General features: G+C 54.4%; 1 protein-coding gene across 1 annotated transcript; it reads right to left on the bottom strand.

Annotated features, from left to right (window-relative positions):
* ACTN4 (actinin alpha 4) lies at positions 1-23727 on the bottom strand. The gene is made up of 8 exons (XM_056510272.1): positions 23496-23727; positions 10646-10760; positions 8566-8685; positions 5700-5786; positions 3703-3790; positions 2735-2813; positions 2566-2647; positions 1-377 (listed from the first exon to the last, which is right to left on the bottom strand). Exons 1-8 carry the CDS (start codon positions 23634-23636, stop codon positions 16-18), a joined length of 1074 nt encoding a protein of 357 aa, XP_056366247.1. The 5' UTR covers positions 23637-23727; the 3' UTR covers positions 1-15.
* Positions 23728-23975: the final 248 nt, after the last annotated feature.

The following is a 23975-nucleotide window of genomic DNA, read 5'->3' as shown; positions in this document are numbered from 1 at the left end:
TTCCCCATGGATTCCCTATGGATTCCTACAGCTCCCCACGGAATCCCGTGGATTCCCAGGGATTTCCCACAGTGAATCCCAGGCAGATTTAACCCCTCGTGAGCCAGGGGGGAGCCCCCGGAGCCCCTCCCTGGGCGACAGCGGCCGCGGCTGCAAGAGAAGCGAACGTGAGAGAGAGAGAGAAAATTCCAGAGGGGGAGGAGGAGGAGGAGGAGGAGGAGGAGGAGGAGGAGGAGGAGGGGGGGGGCAGGTCCGGGAGGAAGGCCCGGGCGGGGCCGGCGCTCCCGGTACCTTCTGGGCCCCGGAGAAGGCGTGGTAGAAGCTGGAGACGTAGGTCATGATGGCCTTCTCGTCAGGGCGCGCCGTGTGCACGATGTCTGCGGGAACCGCGGCTCAGAGCGGGAGGGAACTGGGGAAGGGCTGGGGCAAACTGGGGGCAAACTGGGGGCAAACTGGGGGCAAACTGGGAATGCACTGGGGCAAACTGGGGGCAAACTGGGAATGCACTGGGGAAGGGCTGGGGCAAACTGGGGGCAAACTGGGAATGCACTGGGGAAGGGCTGGGGCAAACTGGGGGCAAACTGGGAATGCACTGGGGAAGGGCTGGGGCAAACTGGGGGCAAACTGGGAATGCACTGGGGAAGGGCTGGGGCAAACTGGGGGCAAACTGGGAATGCACTGGGGAAGGGCTGGGAGGGAACTGGGAATGCACTGGGGAAGGGCTGGGGCAAACTGGGGGCAAACTGGGGGCAAACTGGGAGCAAACTGAGAGCAAACTGGGAATGCACTGGGGACGGGCTGGGGGCAAACTGGGAATGCACTGGGAGTGAACTGGGAATGCACTGGGGAAGGGCTGGGAGTGAACTGGGAGCAAACTGGGGGCAAACTGGGGGCAAACTGGGAATGCACTGGGGATGGGCTGGGGCAAACTGGGGGCAAACTGGGGAGTGCACTGGGAGCAAACCAGGAATGCACTGGGGACGGGCTGGGAGTGAACTGGGAATGCACTGGGGAAGGGCTGGGAGGGAACTGGGGAAGGGCTGGGGGCAAACTGGGGGCAAACTGGGAGCAAACTGGGAGCAAACTGGGAATGCACTGGGAACGGGCTGGGAACGGGCTGGGAACGGGCTGGGTGTGAACTGGGAATGCACTGGAAGCAAACTGGGAACGGGCTGGGGGCAAACTGGGAACAGGCTGGGAGCAAACTGGGAATGCACTGGGAACAGGCTGGGAGTGAACTGGGAACGGGCTGGGAGCAAACTGGGAACTGGCTGGGAGTGAACTGGGAACGCACTGGGAACAAGCTGGGAGCAAACTGGGAACAGGCTGGGAATGCACGGGTTAAACTGGGAATGGGCTGGGAACAAACTGGGAACGGGCTGGGAATGGGCTGGGAGCAAACTGGGAACAAGCTGGGAGCAAACTGGGAGTGCACTGGGAACACACAGGTTAAACTGGGAACGGGCTGGGAATGGGCTGGGAGTGAACTGGGAACGGGCTGGGAGCCAACTGGGAATGCACTGAGAGCAAACTGGGAACGCGCTGGGTGCAAACTGGGAATGCACTGGGAATGCACGGGTTAAACTGGGAATGCACTGAGAGCAAACTGGGAATGCACTGGGAGCAAACTGGGAATGCACTGGGAGCAAACTGGAACTGCATGGGTTAAATGGGAATGGGCTTTAGGAGTCTGGAGTCACAGATCTGAGAACTGTGGGATCACAGAACTGTGGGATCCAGGGATTTTTATGGATCCTGGCACTGCAGAATCCCTGTCAATGTACTGGTTAAACTGGGAACAAACTGGGGGGATTGTCCTGGGCTGGAATCCTGCTCCAAGGATCCCAAATCCTGAATAAATCCACCTGGGCAGGTGGGAATTGGGGCTGAACAGGAAAAACTCCCAAATCCTGAATAAATCCACCTGGGAATGTGGGAATTGGGGCTGAGCAGGAAAAACTCCCAAATCCTGAATAAATCCACCTGGGCAGGTGGGAATTGGGGCTGAACAGGAAAAACTCCCAAATCTTGGATAAATCCACCTGGGCAGGTGGGAATTGGGGCTGAGCAAGAAAAACTCCCAAATCCTGAATAAATCCACCTGGGCAGGTGGGAATTGGGGCTGAAGAGGAAAAACTCCCAAATCCTGAATAAATCCACCTGGGCAGGTGGGAATTGGGGCTGAAGAGGAAAAACTCCCAAATCCTGAATAAATCCACCTGGGCAGGTGGGAATTGGGGCTGAAGAGGAAAAACTCCCAAATCCTGAATAAATCCACCTGGGCAGGTGGGAATTGGGGCTGAAGAGGAAAAACTCCCAAATCCTGAATAAATCCACCTGGGCAGGTGGGAATTGGGGCTGAAGAGGAAAAACTCCCAAATCCTGAATAAATCCACCTGGGCAGGTGGGAATTGGGGCTGAAGAGGAAAAACTCCCAAATCCTGAATAAATCCACCTGGGCAGGTGGGAATTGGGGCTGAACAGGAAAAACTCCAGGTTACAGCAGCAGCTCTGAGGAAATCCTGGAAGAGATCCCAGGAATTCCCGCAGGAATTCCAGCCTTACCCTCGGCATCCAGCATCTTGGGAATGTCCAGGTACTTCTCAGCCACCTCGAAGGCGTTGTTGAGGTTGGTGACTGGATCATCCTGTGGGAGAGGAGGGGTTCCTGTGGGTCAGGAATTCCTGGAATTCCCGGAATTCCCGGGGATTCCCTGGGAAAGGGGGGGATTCACCTTGCGGAGTTTGTCGTACTCGATGAGCTCCGGGCGGTGCCGGTGGATGAGGGCGTTGAAGGCCAGCCCGTCCTTCCAGCTGTGGGAAAACAGGGATCAGAATCCCAGGAATGCAGGGGGAAATGGGGATCTGAGACATGGAACGCACAGGGAAAAATCAGGGATCAGAATCCCAGGAATGTAGGGGGAAATGGGGATCAGAGACAGGGAATGCACAGGGAAAAATCAGGGATCAGAGTCAGAGAATCCAAAGGGAAAACTGGGATGAGTGACAGGGGATGCACAGGGGAAAATCAGGGATCAGAATGCCAGGAATGCAGGGGAAATGGGGATGGGAGACAGGGAATGCACAGGGAAAAATCAGGGATCAGAGACAGGGAATGCACAGGGAAAAATCAGGGATCAGAATCCCAGGAATGCAGGGGAAATGGGGATCTGAGACAGGGAATGCACAGGGAAAAATCAGGGATCAGAGACAGGGAATGCACAGGGAAAAACCAGGGATCAGAATGCCAGGAATGTAGGGGGAAATGGGGATCTGATCCCAGGGAATGCACAGGGAAAAATCAGGGATCAGAGTCAGAGAATGCACAGGGGAAAAATCAGGGATCAGAGACAGGGAATGCACAGGGAAAACTGGGATCAGAATCCCAGGAATATCAGGGAAAACAGGGATGAGAGACAGGGAATGCACAGGGGAAAATCAGGGATCAGAGTCAGAGAATCCACAGGGAAAATGGGGATGAGGGTCTGGGAATGCACAGGGGAAAATCAGGGATTAGATCCTGAGAACTGATGGGGAATTTGGGAATTCTGACCCAGCCTGAGCCCAACCTGCCCTGGGGAATTTGGGAAAGGGGAAGGGGAACGGGAAGGGGAAGAGGAAGAGGAAGGGGAAGGGGAAGAGGAAGAGGAAGGGGAAGGGGAAGAGGAAGGGGAACAGGAAGAGGAAGAGGAAGGGGAAGGACCTGATGTGGAAGTTCTGGACGTTGACGTTCTTGTAAGGAGCCGTTTTCCGCTGGCACCAGAGCAGCAGCCCCTCCTTGGCCGAGGTCTCTGCGGGAACAGGGCAGAGATCAGGGGGGTCCTGGGGGGATCCTGGGGGGATCCCACAGTCCTGGGGCACATCCCACAGTTCTAGGGGCAGATCCCACAGCCCCAAGGGCAGATCCCAGAGCAGATCCCACAGTCCTGGGGCAGATCCCAGAGTCCCAGAGCAGATCCCAGAGTCCCGGGGCAGATCCCAGAGTCCCAGGGGCAGATCCCACAGTCCTGGGGCAGATCCCAGAGTCCCAGAGCAGATCCCACAGTCCCAGGGGCAGATTCCACAGCCCCAGGGGCAGATCCCAGGGGCAGATCCCACAGTCCCAGGGGCAGATCCCACAGTCCTGGGGCAGATCCCACAGTTCTAGGGGCAGATCCCACAGTCCCAGGGCAGATCTCAGGGCAGATCCCAGAGCCCCAGGGGCAGATCCCAGAGCCCCAGGGGCAGATCCCCCAGCCCCAGGGGCAGATCCCAGAGCCCCAGGGGCAGATCCCCCAGCCCCAGGGGCAGATCCCAGCCCCAGGGGCAGATCCCAGCCCCAGGGGCAGATCCCACAGCCCCAGGGGCAGATCCCAGCCCCAGGGGCAGATCCCCCAGCCCCAGGGCAGATCCCAGCCCCAGGGGCAGATCCCCCAGCCCCAGGGCAGACCCCAGCCCCAGGGGCAGATCCCCCAGCCCCAGGGGCAGATCCCAGCCCCAGGGGCAGATCCCAGCCCCAGGGCAGATCCCAGCCCCAGGGGCAGATCCCCCAGCCCCAGGGCAGATCCCAGGGCAGATCCCAGCCCCAGGGGCAGATCCCCCAGCCCCAGGGCAGATCCCAGCCCCAGGGCAGATCCCAGAGCAGATCCCCCAGCCCCAGGGCAGATCCCAGAGCAGATCCCCCAGCCCCAGGGCAGATCCCAGCCCCAGGGCAGATCCCAGGGCAGATCCCACAGCCCCAGGGGCAGATCCCCCAGCCCCAGGGCAGATCCCAGGGCAGATCCCAGCCCCAGGGGCAGATCCCCCAGCCCCAGGGCAGATCCCAGCCCCAGGGCAGATCCCAGGGCAGATCCCACAGCCCCAGGGGCAGATCCCACAGCCCCAGGGCAGATCCCAGGGCAGATCCCACAGCCCCAGGGGCAGATCCCACAGCCCCAGGGCAGATCCCAGGGCAGATCCCACAGCCCCAGGGGCAGATCCCACAGCCCCAGGGCAGATCCCAGGGCAGATCCCAGCCCCAGGGCAGACCCCAGGGCAGATCCCAGCCCCAGGGGCAGATCCCAGGGCAGATCCCAGCCCCAGGGGCAGATCCCCCAGCCCCAGGGCAGACCCCAGAGCCCCAGGGGCAGACCCCAGCCCCAGGGCAGACCCCAGGGCAGATCCCAGCCCCAGGGGCAGATCCCAGCCCCAGGGCAGATCCCAGCCCCAGGGCAGACCCCAGGGCAGATCCCAGCCCCAGGGGCAGATCCCCCAGCCCCAGGGCAGATCCCAGAGCCCCAGGGCAGATCCCAGACCAGATCCCAGCCCCGGGGCAGATCCCAGGGCAGATCCCAGAGCCCCAGGGGCAGATCCCCCAGCCCCAGGGGCAGATCCCCCAGCCCCAGGGGCAGATCCCAGGGCAGATCCCAGCCCCAGGGGCAGATCCCAGCCCCAGGGCAGATCCCAGGGCAGATCCCAGCCCCAGGGGCAGATCCCAGCCCCAGGGGCAGATCCCACAGTCCCAGCGCAGATCCCAGGGCAGATCCCACAGCCCCAGGGCAGATCCCAGGGCAGATCCCAGAGCCCCAGGGCAGATCCCCCAGCCCCAGGGGAAGATCCCAGCCCCAGGGCAGATCCCAGGGCAGATCCCAGCCCCAGAGCAGATCCCCCAGCCCCAGGGGCAGACCCCAGCCCCAGGGCAGACCCCAGCCCCAGGGCAGACCCCAGGGCAGACCCCGTTACCCTCCACGGAGATGTCCTGGATGGCGAAGCGCAGGATGATCGTCCAGATCATGCCCAGCGTCATCTTGGCGTTCCCGTCCACGATCTCTGCAGGGAAACACAGCCCAGGGTCAGGAATTCCAGCTGGGAATTCCCAAAGGGGGCAGGCAGGGGGGCCTGGAACGGGGGGCTCTGCAGCAGTGGGGTCAAAAACTATGGGATCCCAAAATTAATGGGATTAATTAGGGAATCCTACAGTAACAGGATCTGGGAATTACAGGATCCCAAAATTAATGGGATGGATTAGGGAATCCTACAGAAATGGGATCTGGGAATTACAGCATCCCAAATTAATGGGATGAATTAGGGAATTCTACAGAAATGGGATCTAGGAATTACAGGATCCCAAATTAATGGGGTTAATTAGGGAATTCCACAGTAACAGGATCTGGGAATTACAGGATCCCAAAATTAATGGGATGATTTAGGGAATCCTACAGTAACAGGATCTGGGAATTACAGGATCCCAAAATTAATGGGATGAATTAGGGAATTCCACAGTAACAGGATCTGGGAATTACAGGATCCCAAAATTAATGGGGTTAATTAGGGAATCCTACAGAAATGGGACCTGGGAATTACAGGATCCCAAAATTAACAGGACTAATTAGGGAATCGTACAGAAATGGGATCTGGGAATTATGGGATCTGGGATTTGTGGGGTTTTAGGATGTGAAGTCTCAGAATTATGGGATGCAGAAGTTCTGGGATCCTGGGATGAGGGGATGCTGGAACTGTGGGATGGCAGAACCGAGGGATGCTGGAATTACAGATCCCAACAATTCCCGGATCAACACAGCCAGGGAATCCTGGGATTATGGGATGGCTTGGGCTGGAAACGACCCCAAAACCCACAGATCCCCAGGGAAGGAAGGCTCCTCATCCCATCCTGACACTCCCAGGGCGCCTCCAGCAGCCCCAGCTGCCGTTTTTGGGGATCCCTGCGGGGGCGGCTCCGGCTGCGGGTCGGGACTCGCTGGGCGCGGGGCACGAGGAGATTTCCGGAGAGTTCCAGCTGAGCCAGCCCAACAAACCGGCCCGGGCACGGCACGGGCACGGCACGGGCACGCCCGGCCCCGGGGGAACTGGGGATACTGGGGGAACTGGGGGGTCCTGAATGGGGAACGGCCCCGGGGGGAACTGGGGATACTGGGGGAACTGAATGGGGAACTGGGGGGTCCTGAATGGGGAACAGCCCCGGGGGGAACTGGGGATACTGGGGGAACTGGGGGAACTGAATGGGGAACGGCCCCGGGGGGAACTGGGGATACTGGGGGCGAACTGAATGGGGAACGGCCCCGGGGGGAACTGGGGATACTGAATGGGGAATGGCCCTGGGGGGAACTGGGGATACTGGGGGAACTGGGGGGTCCTGAATGGGGAACAGCCCCAGGGGGAACTGGGGGATCCTGAATGGGGAACAGACCTGGGGGGAACTGGGGGATCCTGAATGGGGAACAGCCCCGGCCCCGGGGGGAACTGGGGATACTGGGGGGAACTGGGGCACAGCACGGCACAGGCACGCCCGGCCCCGGGGGGAACTGGGGATACTGGGGGAACTGGGGGATCCTGAATGGGGAACAGCCCCGGGGGGAACTGGGGATACTGGGGGAACTGGGGGTCCTGAATGGGGAACAGCCCCGGGGGGAACTGGGGATACTGGGGGAACTGGGGGGTCCTGAATGGGGAACAGCCCCGGCCCTGGGGGGAACTGGGGGGCTCTGGGGGGTCATGAATGGGGAATGGCCCTGGGGGGAACTGGGGATCCTGGGGGGAACTGGGGGGTTCTGAATAGGGAACAGACCCAGGGAGAACTGGGGATCTTGAGGGGTCCTGGGGGATCTTGAATGGGGAACAGCCACAGCCCCAGCCCCAGGGGGATCCTGGGGGGATTCTGAAAGGGGAATGGCCCCAATCCCACAGGGATCCCACAGGGAACAGCCCCAATCCCACAGGGATCCTGCAGGAAACAGCCCCAATCCCACAGGGATCCTGCAGGGAACAGCCCCAATCCCACAGGGATCCCACAGGGAACAGCCCCAATCCCACAGGGATCCTGCAGGGAACAGCCCCAATCCCACAGAGATCCCACAGGGAACAGCCCCAATCCCACAGGGATCCCACAGGGAACAGCCCCAATCCCACAGGGATCCTGCAGGGAACAGCCCCAATCCCAGGGGGATCCCAGAATCCACTCCCAGCCCCAGGCTCAGGCAGCACAAATAAGTTTTTCCCATTTTTCCCCCTCTCCAAGTGTTTTCCCCTTCCCCAGGTGTTTACTTCCTTTTCCCTTTTCTCCCTTCTCCAGGCACTTCTTCCCTGTTCCAGTTTCACTTCCCTTCCATCTCCAGGATTTTCTTTCCCTCCCTGCACTCATTTTTAAACTTTTTTCCCATCTCCAGTATTTTCCCCCTTCTCCATATTTTTTTATTTTCTCCTCCAATTTTTTCCATCCCTGCTCCAGCTTTATTTTCCCTTCCCTACCTTTTTCCTCCCCCTTTTCCAGATCTTTTCTCTCCCTGCTCCACAACCTTCCCCCATTATCTTCCCCTTCTCCACCCCCCAAACACTCCCTAAACCCCCCAGGACTGCAGAAAACTGAATTTCTGACAATTCCACCACGGAACAGCCGTGACCTCCATGGGCTTGGACCTCTGGGTTTGGAATTCCAGAATTCCCAGATCTCTCAGGCATTCCATGACTCAGGGGCACCCTCAAAACCCCCCAAAATCCTGATTTTGGCTGAAACGGGGCGGGTCCCGGTGGGTCCCGGCAGGTTCCCAGTAGATCCCAGTGGATCCCAGTTGATCCCAGTAGGTTCCCTCACCCTCAGCACCGATGGAGACGAGCTTGACACCCTTGCTGGCGATGAAGTCCAGGGCTTTGTTGACGTTGTTGATCTTGTGCACCCTCATCTTGCCCCGCTCCGGCTTCGGCAGCCGCTCGCCTGCAACGGCAGCGGGGTCAGGCCCGAGGGGCTGGGCTGGGAAAAGGGGCTGGGGCTGGGAAAAGGGGCTGGGAAAAGGGTCTGGGGCTGGGAAAAGGGGCTGGGAAAAGGGGCTGGGGCTGGGAAAAGGGGCTGGGGCTGGCAAAAGGGGCTGGGAAAAGGGTCTGGGGCTGGGAAAAGGGGCTGGGAAAAGGGTCTGGGGCTGGCAAAAGGGGCTGGGAAAAGGGGCTGGGGCTGGGAAAAGGGTCTGGGGCTGGGAAAAGGGGCTGGGAAAAGGGTCTGGGGCTGGCAAAAGGGGCTGGGAAAAGGGGCTGGGGCTGGGAAAAGGGGCTGGGGCTGGGATCAAGGGACTGGGAAAAGGGTCTGGGGCTGGGAAAAGGGTTTGGGTCAGGGTTAAAGGGTTTGGGTCAGGGTTAAAGGATCTGGGTCAGGGTTAAAGGATCTGGGTCAGGGTTAAAGGGTTTGGGGCTGGGATCAAGGGTTTGGGGCTGGGATCAAAGGTCTGGGATCAAAGGTTTGGGGCTGGGTAAAGGGTTTGGGGTTGGGATCAAGGGTTTGGGGCCGGGTTAAAGGGTTTCAGTCAGGGTTAAAGGGTTTCAGTCAGGGTTAAAGGATCTGGGTCAGGGTTGAAGGGTTTGGGGCTGGGATCAAGGGTCTGGGATCAAGGGTTTGGGGCTGGGAAAAGGGTTTGGGTCAGGGATAAAGGGTTTGGGGCTGGGAAAAGGGTTTGGGTCAGGGTTAAAGGATCTGGGTCAGCATTAATGGTCTGGGATCCAGGGTTTGGGGCTGGGATCAAGGGTTTGGGGTTAGGAAAAGGGTTTGGGACTGGGAAAATGGTTTGGGTCAGGGTTAAAGGGTTTGGGTCAGGGTTAAAGGATCTGGGTCAGGGATAAAGGATCTGGGTCAGCATTAAAGGATCTGGGTCAGCATTAAAGGGTTTGGGGCTGGGATACAAGGGTTTGGGGTTGGGAAAAGGGTTTGGGTCAGGGATAAAGGATCTGGGGCTGGGATCAAGGGTCTGGGTCAGCATTAAAGGGTTTGGGTCAGGCCTGAAGGATCTGGGTGAGGGTAAAGGGTTTGGGTCAGGTGTAAAGGATCTGGGTCAGGGTTAAAGGGTTTAGGCCAGGTGTAAAGGATCTGGGTCAGGGTTAAAGGGTTTAGGCCAGGTGTAAAGGATCTGGGTCAGGTTGAAAGGGCTTTGGGTCAGGGTTAAAGGGTCTGGGGCTGGGATCAAGGGTCTGGGGCTGGGAAAAGGGTTTGGGTCAGGGTTAAAGGATCTGGGTCAGGTTGAAAGGGTTTAGGCCAGGTGTAAAGGATCTGGGTCAGGATTAAAGGGCTTTGGGTCAAGTTTAAAGGCTTTTGAGATCAGTTTTAGTACTTTGTGACCAGTCTGGAGGCTTCTGGGAGCAGTCTGGGGGTTTTGGGGCCCAGTCTGGGTGTTTTTGGGCCCAGTTTGGGGTTTTTGGGCCCACTCTGGGGGTTTTTGGGCTCTGTTTGGGGTTTTGGGCCCAGTCTGGAGGTTTTTGGGCCCAGTCTGGGGGTTTTTGGGCCCCATTTGGAGGTTTTTGGGTTCAGTCTGGGGGTTTTGTGCCCAGTCTGGGTGTTTTTGGGCCCAGTTTGGGGTTTTTGGGTCCCGTTTGGAGGTTTTTGGGCCCCGTTTGAGGTTTTTTGGGCCCAGTTTGAGGGTTTTTGTGCCCTGTTTGGGGTTTTGGGCTCAGTCTGGGGGTTTTGGGCCCCGTTTGGAGGTTTTTGGGCCCCGTTTGGGGTTTTTGGGCCCTGTTTCGGGGTTTTTGGGTCCCGTTTGGAGGTTTTTGGGCCCCGTTTGGGGTTTTTGGGCTCAGTCTGGGGGTTTTTGGGTCCCGTTTGGAGGTTTTTGGGCCCCGTTTGAGGGTTTTTGGGCCCCGTTTGGGGTTTTTGGGCCCAGCTGAAGGACCCTGGGGGCTCCAGGCTGGGGCCTGACCTGAGATGACCTCGAGCAGCAGCATCAGCTTGAGCCCATCGCGGAAATCCTCGTCGATGTTCTCGATCTGCGTGCCCGCCTTGCGCAGGTGCGAGTTGCACCAGGCCGTGAAGGTCTGCGGGGCACAGGGCAGGGTCAGCTGGGACTGGGGACTGGGGATTGGGGATTTGGGATTGGGGATTTGGGATTGGGGATTTGGGATTGGGGATTTGGGGAGCCTGGGGCCTCATCCCACTGGGAATGGTCCCATGGACCTCAGCAGGAACGATCCTGCTGGGAATGGTCCATTGGATCCCAATGGGACTGACCTCCCATTATTGATCCCACTGGGAATGATCCCACTGATCCCATTGGGAATGGTCCCATGGATCCCACTGGGAATGATCCCGGGTTATTGATCCCACTGGGAATGGTCCCATTGATCCCACTGGGAATGATCCCAGTGTATTGATCCCACTGGGAATGGTCCCATGGACCTCAGCAGGAATGATCCCGCTGGGAATGGTCCATTGGATCCCAATGGGACTGACCTCCCATTATTGATCCCACTGGGAATGGTCCCACTGATCCCACTGGGAATGATCCCGGGTTATTGATCCCACTGGGAATGGTCCCACTGATCCCACTGGGAATAGTCCCATTGATCCCACTGGGAATGATCCCAGTGTATTGATCCCACTGGGAATGGTCCCATGGATCCCACTGGGAATAGTCCCATTGATCCCACTGGGAATGATCCCAGTGTACTGATCCCACAGGGAATGGTCCCATTGATCCCACTGGGAGTGACTCTGGGTTATTGATCCCACTGGGAATGGTCCCACTGATCCCACTGGGAATGGTCCCATTGATCCCACTGGGAATGATCCCAGGTTATAGATCCTACTGGGAATGACCCTGGGTTATTGGTCCCACTGGGAATGATCCCACTGGGAATGATCCCACTGGGAATGGTCCCACAGATCTCACTGAGAATGGTCCCATTGATCCCACTGGGAATGATCCCACTGGGAATGGTCCCACAGATCTCACTGAGAATGGTCCCATTGATCCCACTGGGAATGATCCCGGGTTATTGATCTCACTGGGAATGGTCCCACGGATCCCACTGGGAATGGTCCCATTGATCCCACTGGGAATGATCCCAGGTTATAGATCCTACTGGGAATGACCCTGGGTTATTGGTCCCACTGGGAATGATCCCACTGGGAATGATCCCACTGGGAATGGTCCCACAGATCTCACTGAGAATGGTCCCATTGATCCCACTGGGAATGATCCCGGGTTATTGATCCCACTGGGAATGGTCCCACGGATCCCACTGGGAATGATCCCAGTGATCCCACCAGGAATGATCCCACAGATCCCACTGGGAATGATCCCACTGTTCCCAGCAGGAACAATCCCACAGCCCCCAGCTCCAGTTACCTGTGGAGCTTTTGGGGCCGGATTTTGGGATCAGGAGCCTCCCCCACGGGATCCCTGCACACCCAACGCCATGGGGAGCCCGGGATCCCGTCTGGAGCTCCAGGGATTGCAGGAACCCCCCGGGATTTGGGGACTGCAGGAACACCCAGATTTGGGGATTGCAGGAACCCCCAGATTTGGGGATTGCAGGAACCCCCAGATTTGGGGATTGCAGGAACCCCCCAGGATTTGGGGATTGCAGGAACACCCAGATTTGGGGATTGCAGGAACCCCCAGATTTGGGGATTGCAGGAACCCCCAGGATTTGGGGATTGCAGGAACACCCCGGGATTTGGGGATTGCAGGAACCCCCAGGATTTGGGGACTGCAGGAACCCCCCAGATTTGGGGATTGCAGGAACCCCCAGGATTTGGGGATTGCAGGAACCCCCAGGATTTGGGGATTGCAGGAACACCCAGATTTGGGGATTGCAGGAAACCCAGATTTGGGGACTGCAGGAACCCCCCAGGATTTGGGGATTGCAGGAACCCCCAGGATTTGGGGATTGCAGGAACCCCCAGATTTGGGGATTGCAGGAACCCCCAGGATTTGGGGATTGCAGGAACCCCCAGATTTGGGGATTGCAGGAACCCCCAGGATTTGGGGATTGCAGGAACACCCAGATTTGGGGATTACAGGAAACCCAGATTTGGGGACTGCAGGAACCCCCCAGGATTTGGGGATTGCAGGAACCCCCAGGATTTGGGGATTGCAGGAACCCCCAGATTTGGGGATTGCAGGAACCCCCCAGATTTGGGGATTGCAGGAACCCCCCGGGATTTGGGGATTGCAGGAACCTCCCAGATTTGGGGATTGCAGGAATCCCCCGGGATTTGGGGATTGCAGGAACCCCCCGGGATTTGGGATTGCAGGAACCCCCCAGGATTTGGGGATTGCAGGAACACCCCAGATTTGGGGATTGCAGGAACACCCCGGATTTGGGGATTGCAGGAACCCCCCGGGATTTGGGGATTGCAGGAACCCCCAGATTTGGGGATTGCAGGAACCCCCAGATTTGGGGATTGCAGGAACCCCCCAGATTTGGGGATTGCAGGAACCCCCAGGATTTGGGGATTGCAGGAACCCCCAGGATTTGGGGATTGCAGGAACCCCCAGATTTGGGGATTGCAGAAACACCCAGATTTGGGGATTGCAGGAACCCCCAGATTTGGGGATTGCAGGAACCCCCAGATTTGGGGATTGCAGAAACACCCAGATTTGGGGATTGCAGGAACCCCCCAGATTTGGGGATTGCAGGAACCCCCCAGGATTTGGGGATTGCAGGAACCCCCAGATTTGGGGATTGCAGGAACACCCAGGATTTGGGGATTGCAGGAACCCCCTGGATTTGGGGATTGCAGGAACCCCCCGGATTTGGGGATTGCAGGAACCCCCCAGATTTGGGGATTGCAGGAACCCCCAGATTTGGGGATTGCAGAAACACCCAGATTTGGGGATTGCAGGAACCCCCAGATTTGGGGATTGCAGAAACACCCAGATTTGGGGATTGCAGGAACCCCCCAGATTTGGGGATTGCAGGAACCCCCCAGGATTTGGGGATTGCAGGAACCCCCAGATTTGGGGATTGCAGGAACACCCAGGATTTGGGGATTGCAGGAACCCCCTGGATTTGGGGATTGCAGGAACCCCCCGGATTTGGGGATTGCAGGAACCCCCCAGATTTGGGGATTGCAGGAAACCCAGATTTGGGGATTGCAGGAACACCCAGGATTTGGGGATTGCAGGAACCCCCAGATTTGGGAATTTTCAGGAACCCCCAGATTTGGGGATTGCAGGAACCTCCAGATTTGGGGATTGCAGGAACCCCCAGATTTGGGAATTTTCAGGCACCCCCAGATCTGGGCTGGGTTCTGGGGTCCCGGGCGGTGCCGGGGCTGAGGGCGGCTCCGGGCGGGGCCGGGACTTTGGCCGGCGGGGCCAGGCCTGGACATGCCTGTGCCAGGCGCGGCCGGGCGCGGCACCGGCAACGCCGACAACACCGGGAACGCCAAAAAACACCGGCAATGCCAACCTCAGCAACGTTAACTGTGGCACTGGGAACAACACCGGGAATGGCAAAATACACCAGCAATGGCAAAATACACCGGTAATGCCAACAACACCGGGAACGCCAAAAAACACCGGCAATGCCAACCTCAGCAACGTTAACTGTGGTACTGGGAACAACACCGGGAATGGCAAAATACACTGGAAACACCAACAACATTGGCAATGGCAAAATACACCAGCCATGGCAAAATACACTGGTAACGGCAAAATACACTGGTAACACCAACAACACCGGGAACGCCAAAAAACACCGGCAATGCCAACCTCAGCAACGTTAACTGTGGCACTGGGAACAACACCTGGAATGGCAAAATACACCAGCAATGGCAAAATACACCGGCAATGGTAAAATACACCAGTAACACCAACAACATCGGCAATGGCAAAATACACCAGCAATGGCAAAATACACCGGTAATGCCAACAACACCGGGAACGCCAAAAAACACCGGCAATGCCAACCTCAGCAACGTTAACTGTGGTACTGGCAACAACACCGGGAATGGCAAAATACACCAGCAATGCCAACAACACCGGGAACGCCAAAAAACACCGGCAATGCCAACCTCAGCAACGTTAACTGTGGCACTGGAAACAACACTGGGAATGGCAAAATACACTGGAAACACCAACAACACCGGGAGTGCCAAAAAACACCGGTAATGTCAACCTCAGCAATGTTAACTGTGGCACTGGGAACAACACCGGCAATGGCAAAATACACCAGTAATGGCAAAATACACTGGCAACGCCAACACCAGCACCACCAAGAAACACCAGTAATGTATAACACACCGGCAAGGCCAACACCAGCACCGCCAACAACAATGGTAATGGCAAAATACACCAGCAACGCCAACAACGGCGAGTTAACTCTGGCACCGCCAGCAAACACCGGTAACAAACCGGCAACAAACACCGGTAACGCCAACACCGGCAATGATAACAAACACCGGTAACGCCAACACCGGCAATGCCAACAAACAAACACCGGTAACGCCAACACCGGCAATGCCAACAAATATCGGCAATGACAAAACACACCAGCAACACCAACACTGGCAACACCAGCAAATGGCAATGCCAAAAAACACCGGCACTGCCGACAAACACCTTAAAACATCAACTCAACGCCAACAGCGGCACCGGCAACGCCAACAAACACCAGCACTGCCAACACTGGCACCAACAACAAATGGCAATGCCAACACCAGCAATGCCAACACTGGCAACGCCAACACTGGTACCAACAACAAATGGCAACGCCAACACTGGCAATGCCAACACCGGCAATGCCAACACCGGTACCACCAACAAATGGCAACGCCGACACCGGCAATGCCAACACCGGCACTGCCAACACTGGCACTGCCAACACTGGTACCAACAACAAACGGCACTGCCAACACTGGCAATGCCAACACTGGCACCACCAACAAATGGCAACGCCAACACCAGCAATGCCAACACCGGCAATGCCAACACCGGCACTGCCAACACCGGTACCACCAACAAACGGCACTGCCAACACCGGCACTGCCAACACCGGCACTGCCAACACTGGCACCACCAACAAATGGCAATGCCAACACCAGCAATGCCAACACCAGCAATGCCAACACTGGTACCAACAACAAATGGAAACGCCGACACCGGCACTGGCAACACCGGCACTGGCAACACCAGCACTGGCAACACCGGCACCACCAACAAATGGCACTGCCAACATTGGCACTGCCAACACTGGTACCACCAACAAATGGCAATGCCAACACCGGCACTGCCAACACTGGTACCACCAACAAACGGCACTGCCAACACCAGCAATGCCAACACCGGCACACGGAGCTGGGCCTGAGTCACCCCAGCACTGTGAAGATCCCGCTCAAATCCCAATAAAATCTCAATAAAATCCCAATAAAATCCCAGTCAAATCCCGATCCGGGGGCTCCTCCCCGGTGCTCCCCAAACTCCCATTTCCCCAAAGACTGAACCCGGGAGATCGGTGCCAAATCCCGGGAATTCCCGTGCCAAGGGAACCGCGCTGGCTCCGGGGCGTTCCCAGCCCCAAAGCCGAGGGGTTCCCCAAAAAAAGGAGGGACTGGGGAGGGTTGGATGCCAGGGATGGATCCTGGGTCGGGGGGGGATAAATCCCGCCCGGATCGACTTCCCCCGGACAGAAATAACCATCCAAAAAATGCCTAAAAAAGGAGATTCCGCACGGGCCTCTGGAATTTCCTTCCCACGGAACCGCTGGAAAAGCGTTTTCCAGGCATTGTGTCAGGAGGGGCCGGCGCGGGGGGGACCCCTCCCCTCCCAAACCGGGGAAAACACGGAACTTTCACCCAAAAAATCAGGGAAAACATGGAACTTTCACCCAAAAAATCGGGGAAAACATAGAATTTCCTTCCCCCAAAATCTGAGAAAACACAGAACTTTCACCCAAAAAATCGGGGAAAACACAAAATTCCACCCACCCAAAATGTGGGAAAACACTGAACTCCCAACCCAGAAAACCTGGGAAAACACTGAATTTCCATTCCCTATAATCTGGAAAACACTGAATTTCCACCCCAAAAAACCTGGGAAAACACTGAATTTCCATCTCCTAAAATCTGGGAAAACACTGAACTTCCTTCCTCCAAAATCTGGGAAAACACTGAATTTCCACCCCAAAAAAATATGGAAAAACACTGAATTTCCATCTCCTAAAATCTGGGAAAACAAAAAACTTCCACCCACCAAAATCTGGGAAAACACAAAATTTCCACCCACCCAAATCTGGGAACCACACTGAATTTCCACCCCAAAAAACCTGGGAAAACACTGAATTTCTTCCTCCAAAATCTGGGAAAACACTGAATTTCCATCTCCTAAAATCTGGGAAAACACAAAACTTCCACTCCCCAAAATCTGGGAAAACACTGAATTTCTTCCTCCAAAATCTGGGAAAACACTGAACTTCCACCACAAAAAATCTGGGAAAACACTGAATTTCTTCCTCCAAAATCTGGGAAAACACTGAATTTCTTCCTCCAAAATCTGGGAAAACACAAAACTTCCACCCACCCAAATCTGGGAACACACTGAATTTCCATCCCCTAAAACCTGGGAAAACAAGGAATTTCCTTCCCCAAAACCTGGGAAAACACGGAATTTCCACCCCCAAAAAACTGAGAAAACACTGAACTTCCAGCCACCAAAATCTGGGAAAACACTGAATTTCCTTCCTCCAAAATCTGGGAAAACACTGAATTTCCACCCCCCAAAATCTGGAAATCGAATTTTTCTCCATTTTTTCCCCCAAAATCCCAGATTTGAGATGGTTAACGAGCCCTCGTTAGGACAGGAATTAATTCAGGAATTAATTCAGGAATTAATTCGCTCCCACTTCCCCAAATTCCCGTTCAAACGTGGAGGAGCTGAAAGAAAATTCCAGAGGGAATAAAAAACCCATCCAGGCGTTGCCATTAACGGGGTTAATTAACATCATTTGCATAATTAACATAATTAACGAGGCGCCGATGGTCCAGCAGGAAGAGGGAGGGGAAAAAATCAGGGAAAATGACCCAAAATCCACGACAAAAACGGCAAAAATCTGGGAAAAAAAACAAGGAAAAGTGATGAAAAAATGAGGAAAAGTCACCCAGAAATCAGAGAAAATAAAGGGAAAAGTGTGGGAAATTATTTGGGGGTGGGGAAATTAATAAAATCCAGGAAAAACTGGGAAAAAAAGCAGAAAACTGGGAAAGGGATGATAACACCAGGAATTGTGGCCTAAAAATGATCCAAAACTGTGAAAAATGACCAGAAAAATCAAGGAAGAGTTCCCCAAAAATGGGGAGAATGACAAGAAAAAATTGGGAAAATGATAAAAAAATGCAGTAAAGTAAAAAAAGTCAAGAAATGATAAAAAAAAAAAAAATCAGGAAATGGGATTAAAAATGGGGATAGGTGATTATAAATGTCGGGAATTGAGAAAATAAGTGGCTGAAAAATGAGGAAAAATCAGCAAAATTTGGGAGAAATGAGAAAAACTTGGGGGAAATGAGCAAAATTTGTTGGTTTTTGGGATGTTTTTGCTGTTGTTTTTTTTTTGGAGTTTTTGGGAAGTTTTTGCTGCTGTTTTTGGGATTTTTGCTGTCAGTTTTTGGGATGATTGTGCTGTTGTTTTTTGGGGATCTTTTTGCTGCTGTTTTTTTGCTGGGTTTTTTTTGGATATTTTTGCTGTTGTTTTTTGGGATATTTTTACTGCTGGTTTTTTGGGGATATTTTTGCTGCTGTTTTTTTGCTGTTTTTTTTTTTGATATATTTACTGTTGTTTTTTGGGTTATTTTTGCTGCTGGTTTTTTGCTGTTGGTTTTTTTTTGGATATTTTTTACTGTTGTTTTTTGGGGATATTTTTGCTGCTATTTTTTTGCTGTTGTATTTTGGGGATGTTTTTGTTGTTGTTTTTTGGGATGCTTTTGCTATTATTTTTTGGGATATTTCTGCTGTTGTTTTTTTGCTGTTATTTTTTGAGATGTTTTTTCTGCTGTTTTTCTGCTGTTGTTTTTTTGGGGATGTTTTTGTTGTTTTTTGGGTTATTTTTGCTGGATTTTTTTTGGGACACTTTTGCTGCCGTTTTTCTGCTGTTGTTTTTTGGGGATATTTTTGCTGTTATTTTTTCGGGATGTTTTTGCTGCTGTTTTTCTGCTGTTGTTTTTTGGGATGCTTTTGCTGTTATTTTTTGGGATATTTTTGCTGTTGTTTTTTGCCATTGTTTTTCGGAATGTTTTTGCTGTTGTTTTTTTGCTGTTGTTTTTTGGGATGCTTGTGCTGTTATTTTTTGGGATATTTCTGCTGTTGTTTTTTGGGGATATTTTTGCTGTTATTTTTCGGGATGTTTTTGCTGTTGTTTTTTTGCTGTTATTTTTTCGGGATGTTTTTGCTGCTGTTTTTCTGCTGTTGTTTTTTGGGGATGCTTTTGCTGTTGTTTTTTTGCTGTTATTTTTCAGGATGTTTTTGCTGCTGTTTTTCTGCTGTTGTTTTCTGGGGATGCTTTTGCTGTTGTTTTTTTTACTGTTGTTTTTTTGGCTGTTTTCTGTCCCCCTCTCCCGGGGGAGGCCCGAGCACCGAATTCTCCTCATTCCTTGCCCTTATTCGGCTCCGGGCCGGGGTTTTTTTTGGGAAAAAACTCCAGGCAGGATCCTCACACACCTCCCTGGCTGGCTGGGATTCCCCAGGAGCAGAATCAGGGATTTGGGGCTGGATTTTGGGAGCTGCAGGTGGCTCAGGGCGTTGCCACATTCCAGGGGGGATGAGCAGCTCCCAAACCCGGCACCGCCTCGCTCGGGGCGCGGCAGCGCCCCAAAAATCCCCAAAAATGAGATTTGGGAAAATGTCCCCTTCAAAGCTGGCCTGGCCTGCCTGAAGCTGCTTTTGCCATTTTTTTTGGGGCTTTTTTTCCCCTAAAATTTGCTCCCCAGTCTGAGGTGGGATGAGATTTCTGTGCCAGGTGGGTGGGAAGGAGCTGGCACGGGCTGGAAACGCCCCAAAAATGGGGAAATGGGAGGGAAAACTGGTTAGGGCAAAAAATTCTGGGTTTTAATGGGGGAAAAACACCTGTTCAGGGCAAAAATTTCTGGGTTTTAATGGGGGAAAACCACCTGTTCAGGGCAAAAAATTCTGTGTTTTAATGGGGGAAAAATATCTGTTTAGGGAAAAAATTACTGGGTTTTAAAGGAGGAAAAAACACCTGTTCTGGGCAAAAATTGTTGGGTTTTAAAGGAGAAAAAAACATCTGTTCAGGGCAAAAATTGTTGGGTTTTAATGGGGGAAAAACACCTGTTCAGGGCAAAAAATTCTGTGTTTTAATGGGGGAAAAACACCTGTTCAGGGCAAAAATTTCTGAGTTTTAATGGGGGAAAAACACCTGTTCAGGGCAAAAAATTCTGGGTTTTAATGGGGGAAAAATATCTGTTTAGGGCAAAAAATTCTGGGTTTTAATGGGGGAAAAATATCTGTTCAGGGCAAAAAATTCTGAGTTTTAATGGGGGAAAAATATCTGTTCAGGGCAAAAAATTCTGAGTTTTAATGGGGGAAAAATATCTGTTCAGGGCAAAAATTGTTGGGTTTTTAATGGAGGAAAAACACCTGTTCAGGGCAAAAATTGTTGGGTTTTAATGGGGGAAAAATATTGGTTTAGGGCAAGAACTGTTGGGTTTTTAATGGTGTTTAGGGCAGAAATTTCTGTGTTTTTACAGGAGGAAAAACACCTGTGTAAGGCAAAATTTTCTGGTTTTTATTGATAGGAAAAACACCCATTTAGGGTGAGAACTGTTGGGTTTTTAATGGGAGGAAAAGCAGCTGTTTAGGGCAAAATTTTCTGTTTTTTATTGGAAGGAAAAACACCTGTTCAAGGCAAGAATTGTTGGGTTTTTAAAGGGAGGAAAAGCAGCTGTTTAGGGTAAAATTTTCTGGTTTTTATTGGGAGGAAAAACACCTGATTAGGGAAAAAAAAATTGATGGATTTCTACAGGAGGAAAAACACCTGATTAGGGCAAAAATTGCTGGGTTTTACAGAAGGAAAAACATCTGTTTATGGGGAAAAATTGAAGGGTTTTTATGGGAGGAAAAACATCTGTTTAGGGGGAAAATTGAAGGGTTTTTACGGGAGGAATAACACCTGCTAAGGGCAAAAATTTCTAGGTTTTTATGGGAGGAAAAACACCTGATTTGGGCAAAAATTTCTAGTTTTTTATGGGAGGAAGGAAAGGAAAGGAAAAAGGAAAGGAAAGGAAAGGAAAGGAAAGGAAAGGAAAGGAAAGGAAAGGAAAGGAAAGGAAAGGAAAGGAAAGGAAAGGAAAGGAAAGGAAAGGAAAAAGGAAAGGGAAAAGGAAAGGGAAAAGGATTGATTCCAGGAAGGAGGGGCCGGACAGACGGACACGGGGCCGGACAGACAGGCAGTCAGACAGACGGACACACGGACAGACAGACGGACACGGGGCCGGACGTTCCCGCTGCTCTCCCGCATTGCTGGAATTCCAGAGGCGACTCCAGCGGGAAGAACGGGAACGGCCCCTTCCCCACCCCAAAGGTTTTGGGATACTCGGAATTCCAGCACCCAAATCCCGCAATTTTTGCCGAGCCAGAGCGAGCCCAGCCCCAAATCGCCGCTGCTTTCCCTCCGAGGAGCAGGAGGAGCAGGAGGAGGAGGCAGCAACCCCGCTCATTAACACCTAATTAACCCCCGGCGCTAACGAGCTCATCCATCCTTCGGTATTCCGGCTCCTCCCGGAATGCAGCTGCGGGAAAATCGGTTTTTTCAGCACCAGAACGCCCCAAATCGTGCCAAATCCACGGAGAAAAAGTGAAATTCTGAGCCGAGACGCCGTGGGAAAGGTGGGATAGGAGTGGGAAGCGCCGGGAATGGGAGGAAGTGGGGGAGGAAGAGGAGGAGGAAGAGGAGGAGGAAGCTCATCCTGAGCTTCCTGTGCCAAAAATAAAACAACTTAGCCCGGTTTTTTCTTAGAAAAACCCGAAAATCCCAGGTAACCACGGCAACCGACCCCAGCACTGCCGACCCCGAGGTGTCCCCGGGACGGAGGCTCCTCCTAAAAATCCCAAAACTCCCAAAATTCAGCGAGCTCAACCCCAAATCCAGGAAAAGTCGCCCCAAAACTGAAGGAATTCGCCCGCAGTTTAAGGGAACGAAGCCAAAACGGAGGGAGCTCAACCCCAAATCAGTAAATTCACTGAAAGCTGCGGGAATTCACGGCCGAACGCGGGGAGCTCGGCCAAGTCACAGCAAGAAAAGAGAAAACTCGGGGAACTCGAGGCAGAACTCGGGAATGGGAGCCTAAAATGCGGGAATTCACCCTAAAATAGGGGGGTTCATCCTAAATCCGGGAATGGGACCCTAAAATGCGGGAATTCACCCCAAACTGAGGGAATGGAACCCTAAATTCCTGGAATTTACCCTAAAATTCGGGAATTCACCCTAAACCCGGGAATGGAACCTCAAACTGAAGGAATTCACCCTGAAATTCAGTTCGCCCTAAACTTCGGGATTTCTCTCCAAACTTCAGGAATTCGCCCCAAACTTCAGGAATTCGCCCCAAACTTCGGGATTTCTCCCCAAACTTCGGGATTTCTCCCCAGACCTCAGGATTTCTCCCCAAACTTCAGGAATTCACCCCAAACTTCGGGATTTCTCCCCAAACTTCAAGATTTCTCCCCAGACTTCAGGAATTCGCCCCAAACTTCAAGAGTTCACCCCAAACTTCCGGAATTCTCCCCAAACTTCAGGAATTCGCCCCAAACCTGAGGAATTCTCCCCAAACTTCAGGATTTCTCCCCAAACCTGAGGAATTCGCCCCAGAGCCGGGAACGGCTCCAATGATTAACCCGGAACACTCCGTCGCCCGCTCGGAATTCCGGGCCAGCCCCTCCCAGCTCCCGGCGGTTCCCACGGTTTTTTTTTTTTAATTTTTTTTTTTTTTATCTTTTTTTGGGGGGTGGGGACGATCCAGGGGACCCCCCCCAGGTCCCGATTTCCCCGGAATGAGGCGGATCCCAGCGGATCCCGGTGGATCCCAGTGGATCCCCCTTTGCCCAGTGCCCTTTATCCCGGCCCGGAGCGCTCCGGAAGCTTCTCCACCCGGAACCCCCCGGATCCAGCGAAAATCCCTCGGGATTCGCTCAATCCCTGCCGCCCCCTCCTCATTTCCCCCTGTCCCCCCTCAACACAACCCCAAAATTCACCCCTGGGGTCCCTCAGGGGTTGAATCCCCCCTCAAACACAGCCCCCGAAGTGTCCCCCCCCCATCCCAATTAGGGGGGTTTTACAGTTCTGACCCTGCTCAGAAACCCCCCAAAAGTTTTGATTTTCTCCCAGATCCCAGCTCGGATCTTTCAGGGAGACTCTGAGTCCCCTCAGATTCCTCAGAGACGCCCCAAAAAAGTCCTGGCAGAGCTCAGACGGCGCTGCCCCCGGCTGGGAGCCCTCAGGGACCCCTGCACCCCTCAGGGACCCGCTCAGACCCCCCCAATCCCCTCAAGGAGCCCCTCAAATCTCCCTGTGCCCCCAAATCTCCTCTGACCCCTCATGAATCCCCTCAGGGACACCCCCAGCCCTCTCTGGCACCCCTCAAAGGTCTCCCTCAGACTCGAACCCCCTCAGGATCCCTCATGGATCCCCTCAGGGACCCCCCAGATCCCCCCGCCCCGCGTTCTGACCCCTCAGAGACCCCTCAGACACTGAAATCCCCTCAGCGACCCCTCAGCCCTTCCCACTCCCCTCACGATTCCCCCCCCGCCAGCCCCCCCCCACCTTGCGCTGCTGTTTCTCCCAGGCGGGGTCCAGGAGCAGATCCCGATCCCAATCGTCCTCCTGGGCCATGTAGTCGCCATTGGGGCCCGGCCCGTTCCCGCCGTACGGGTGAGGCTGCCCCGCGCTGTGGTAATCCACCATTATCGCCGCCCTGATGTCGCGACAGGCGGAGGACGCGCCAGCGACACGGACCCAGAATCGCGGGCCCCCCCCCCCACCCCGCACTCCGACTGCGCACGCGCCGCGCGCGCGCACGGGCGAGCCGGGGCCACGCCCCCCGCCCTCAGGCGCCACCGCGGCCCCGCCCACCGCCCGCCTCGCGGCCCCGCCAAGCCCCGCCCACCCCAGGGAGACCACGCCCATATCGCTATAGAAGCCCCCGCCCGCCGCCCTCATGGCGCTCAGACCACGCCCACACAGACACAAAGCCCCGCCCGCCGCCCTCATGGCGCTCAGACCACGCCCACACAGACACAAAGC

Source organism: Oenanthe melanoleuca, chromosome 25 (genome assembly GCF_029582105.1).
Source record: "Oenanthe melanoleuca isolate GR-GAL-2019-014 chromosome 25, OMel1.0, whole genome shotgun sequence".
NCBI lineage: Eukaryota > Metazoa > Chordata > Aves > Passeriformes > Muscicapidae > Oenanthe > Oenanthe melanoleuca.
This window is presented reverse-complemented; position numbering and strand designations above follow the sequence as displayed.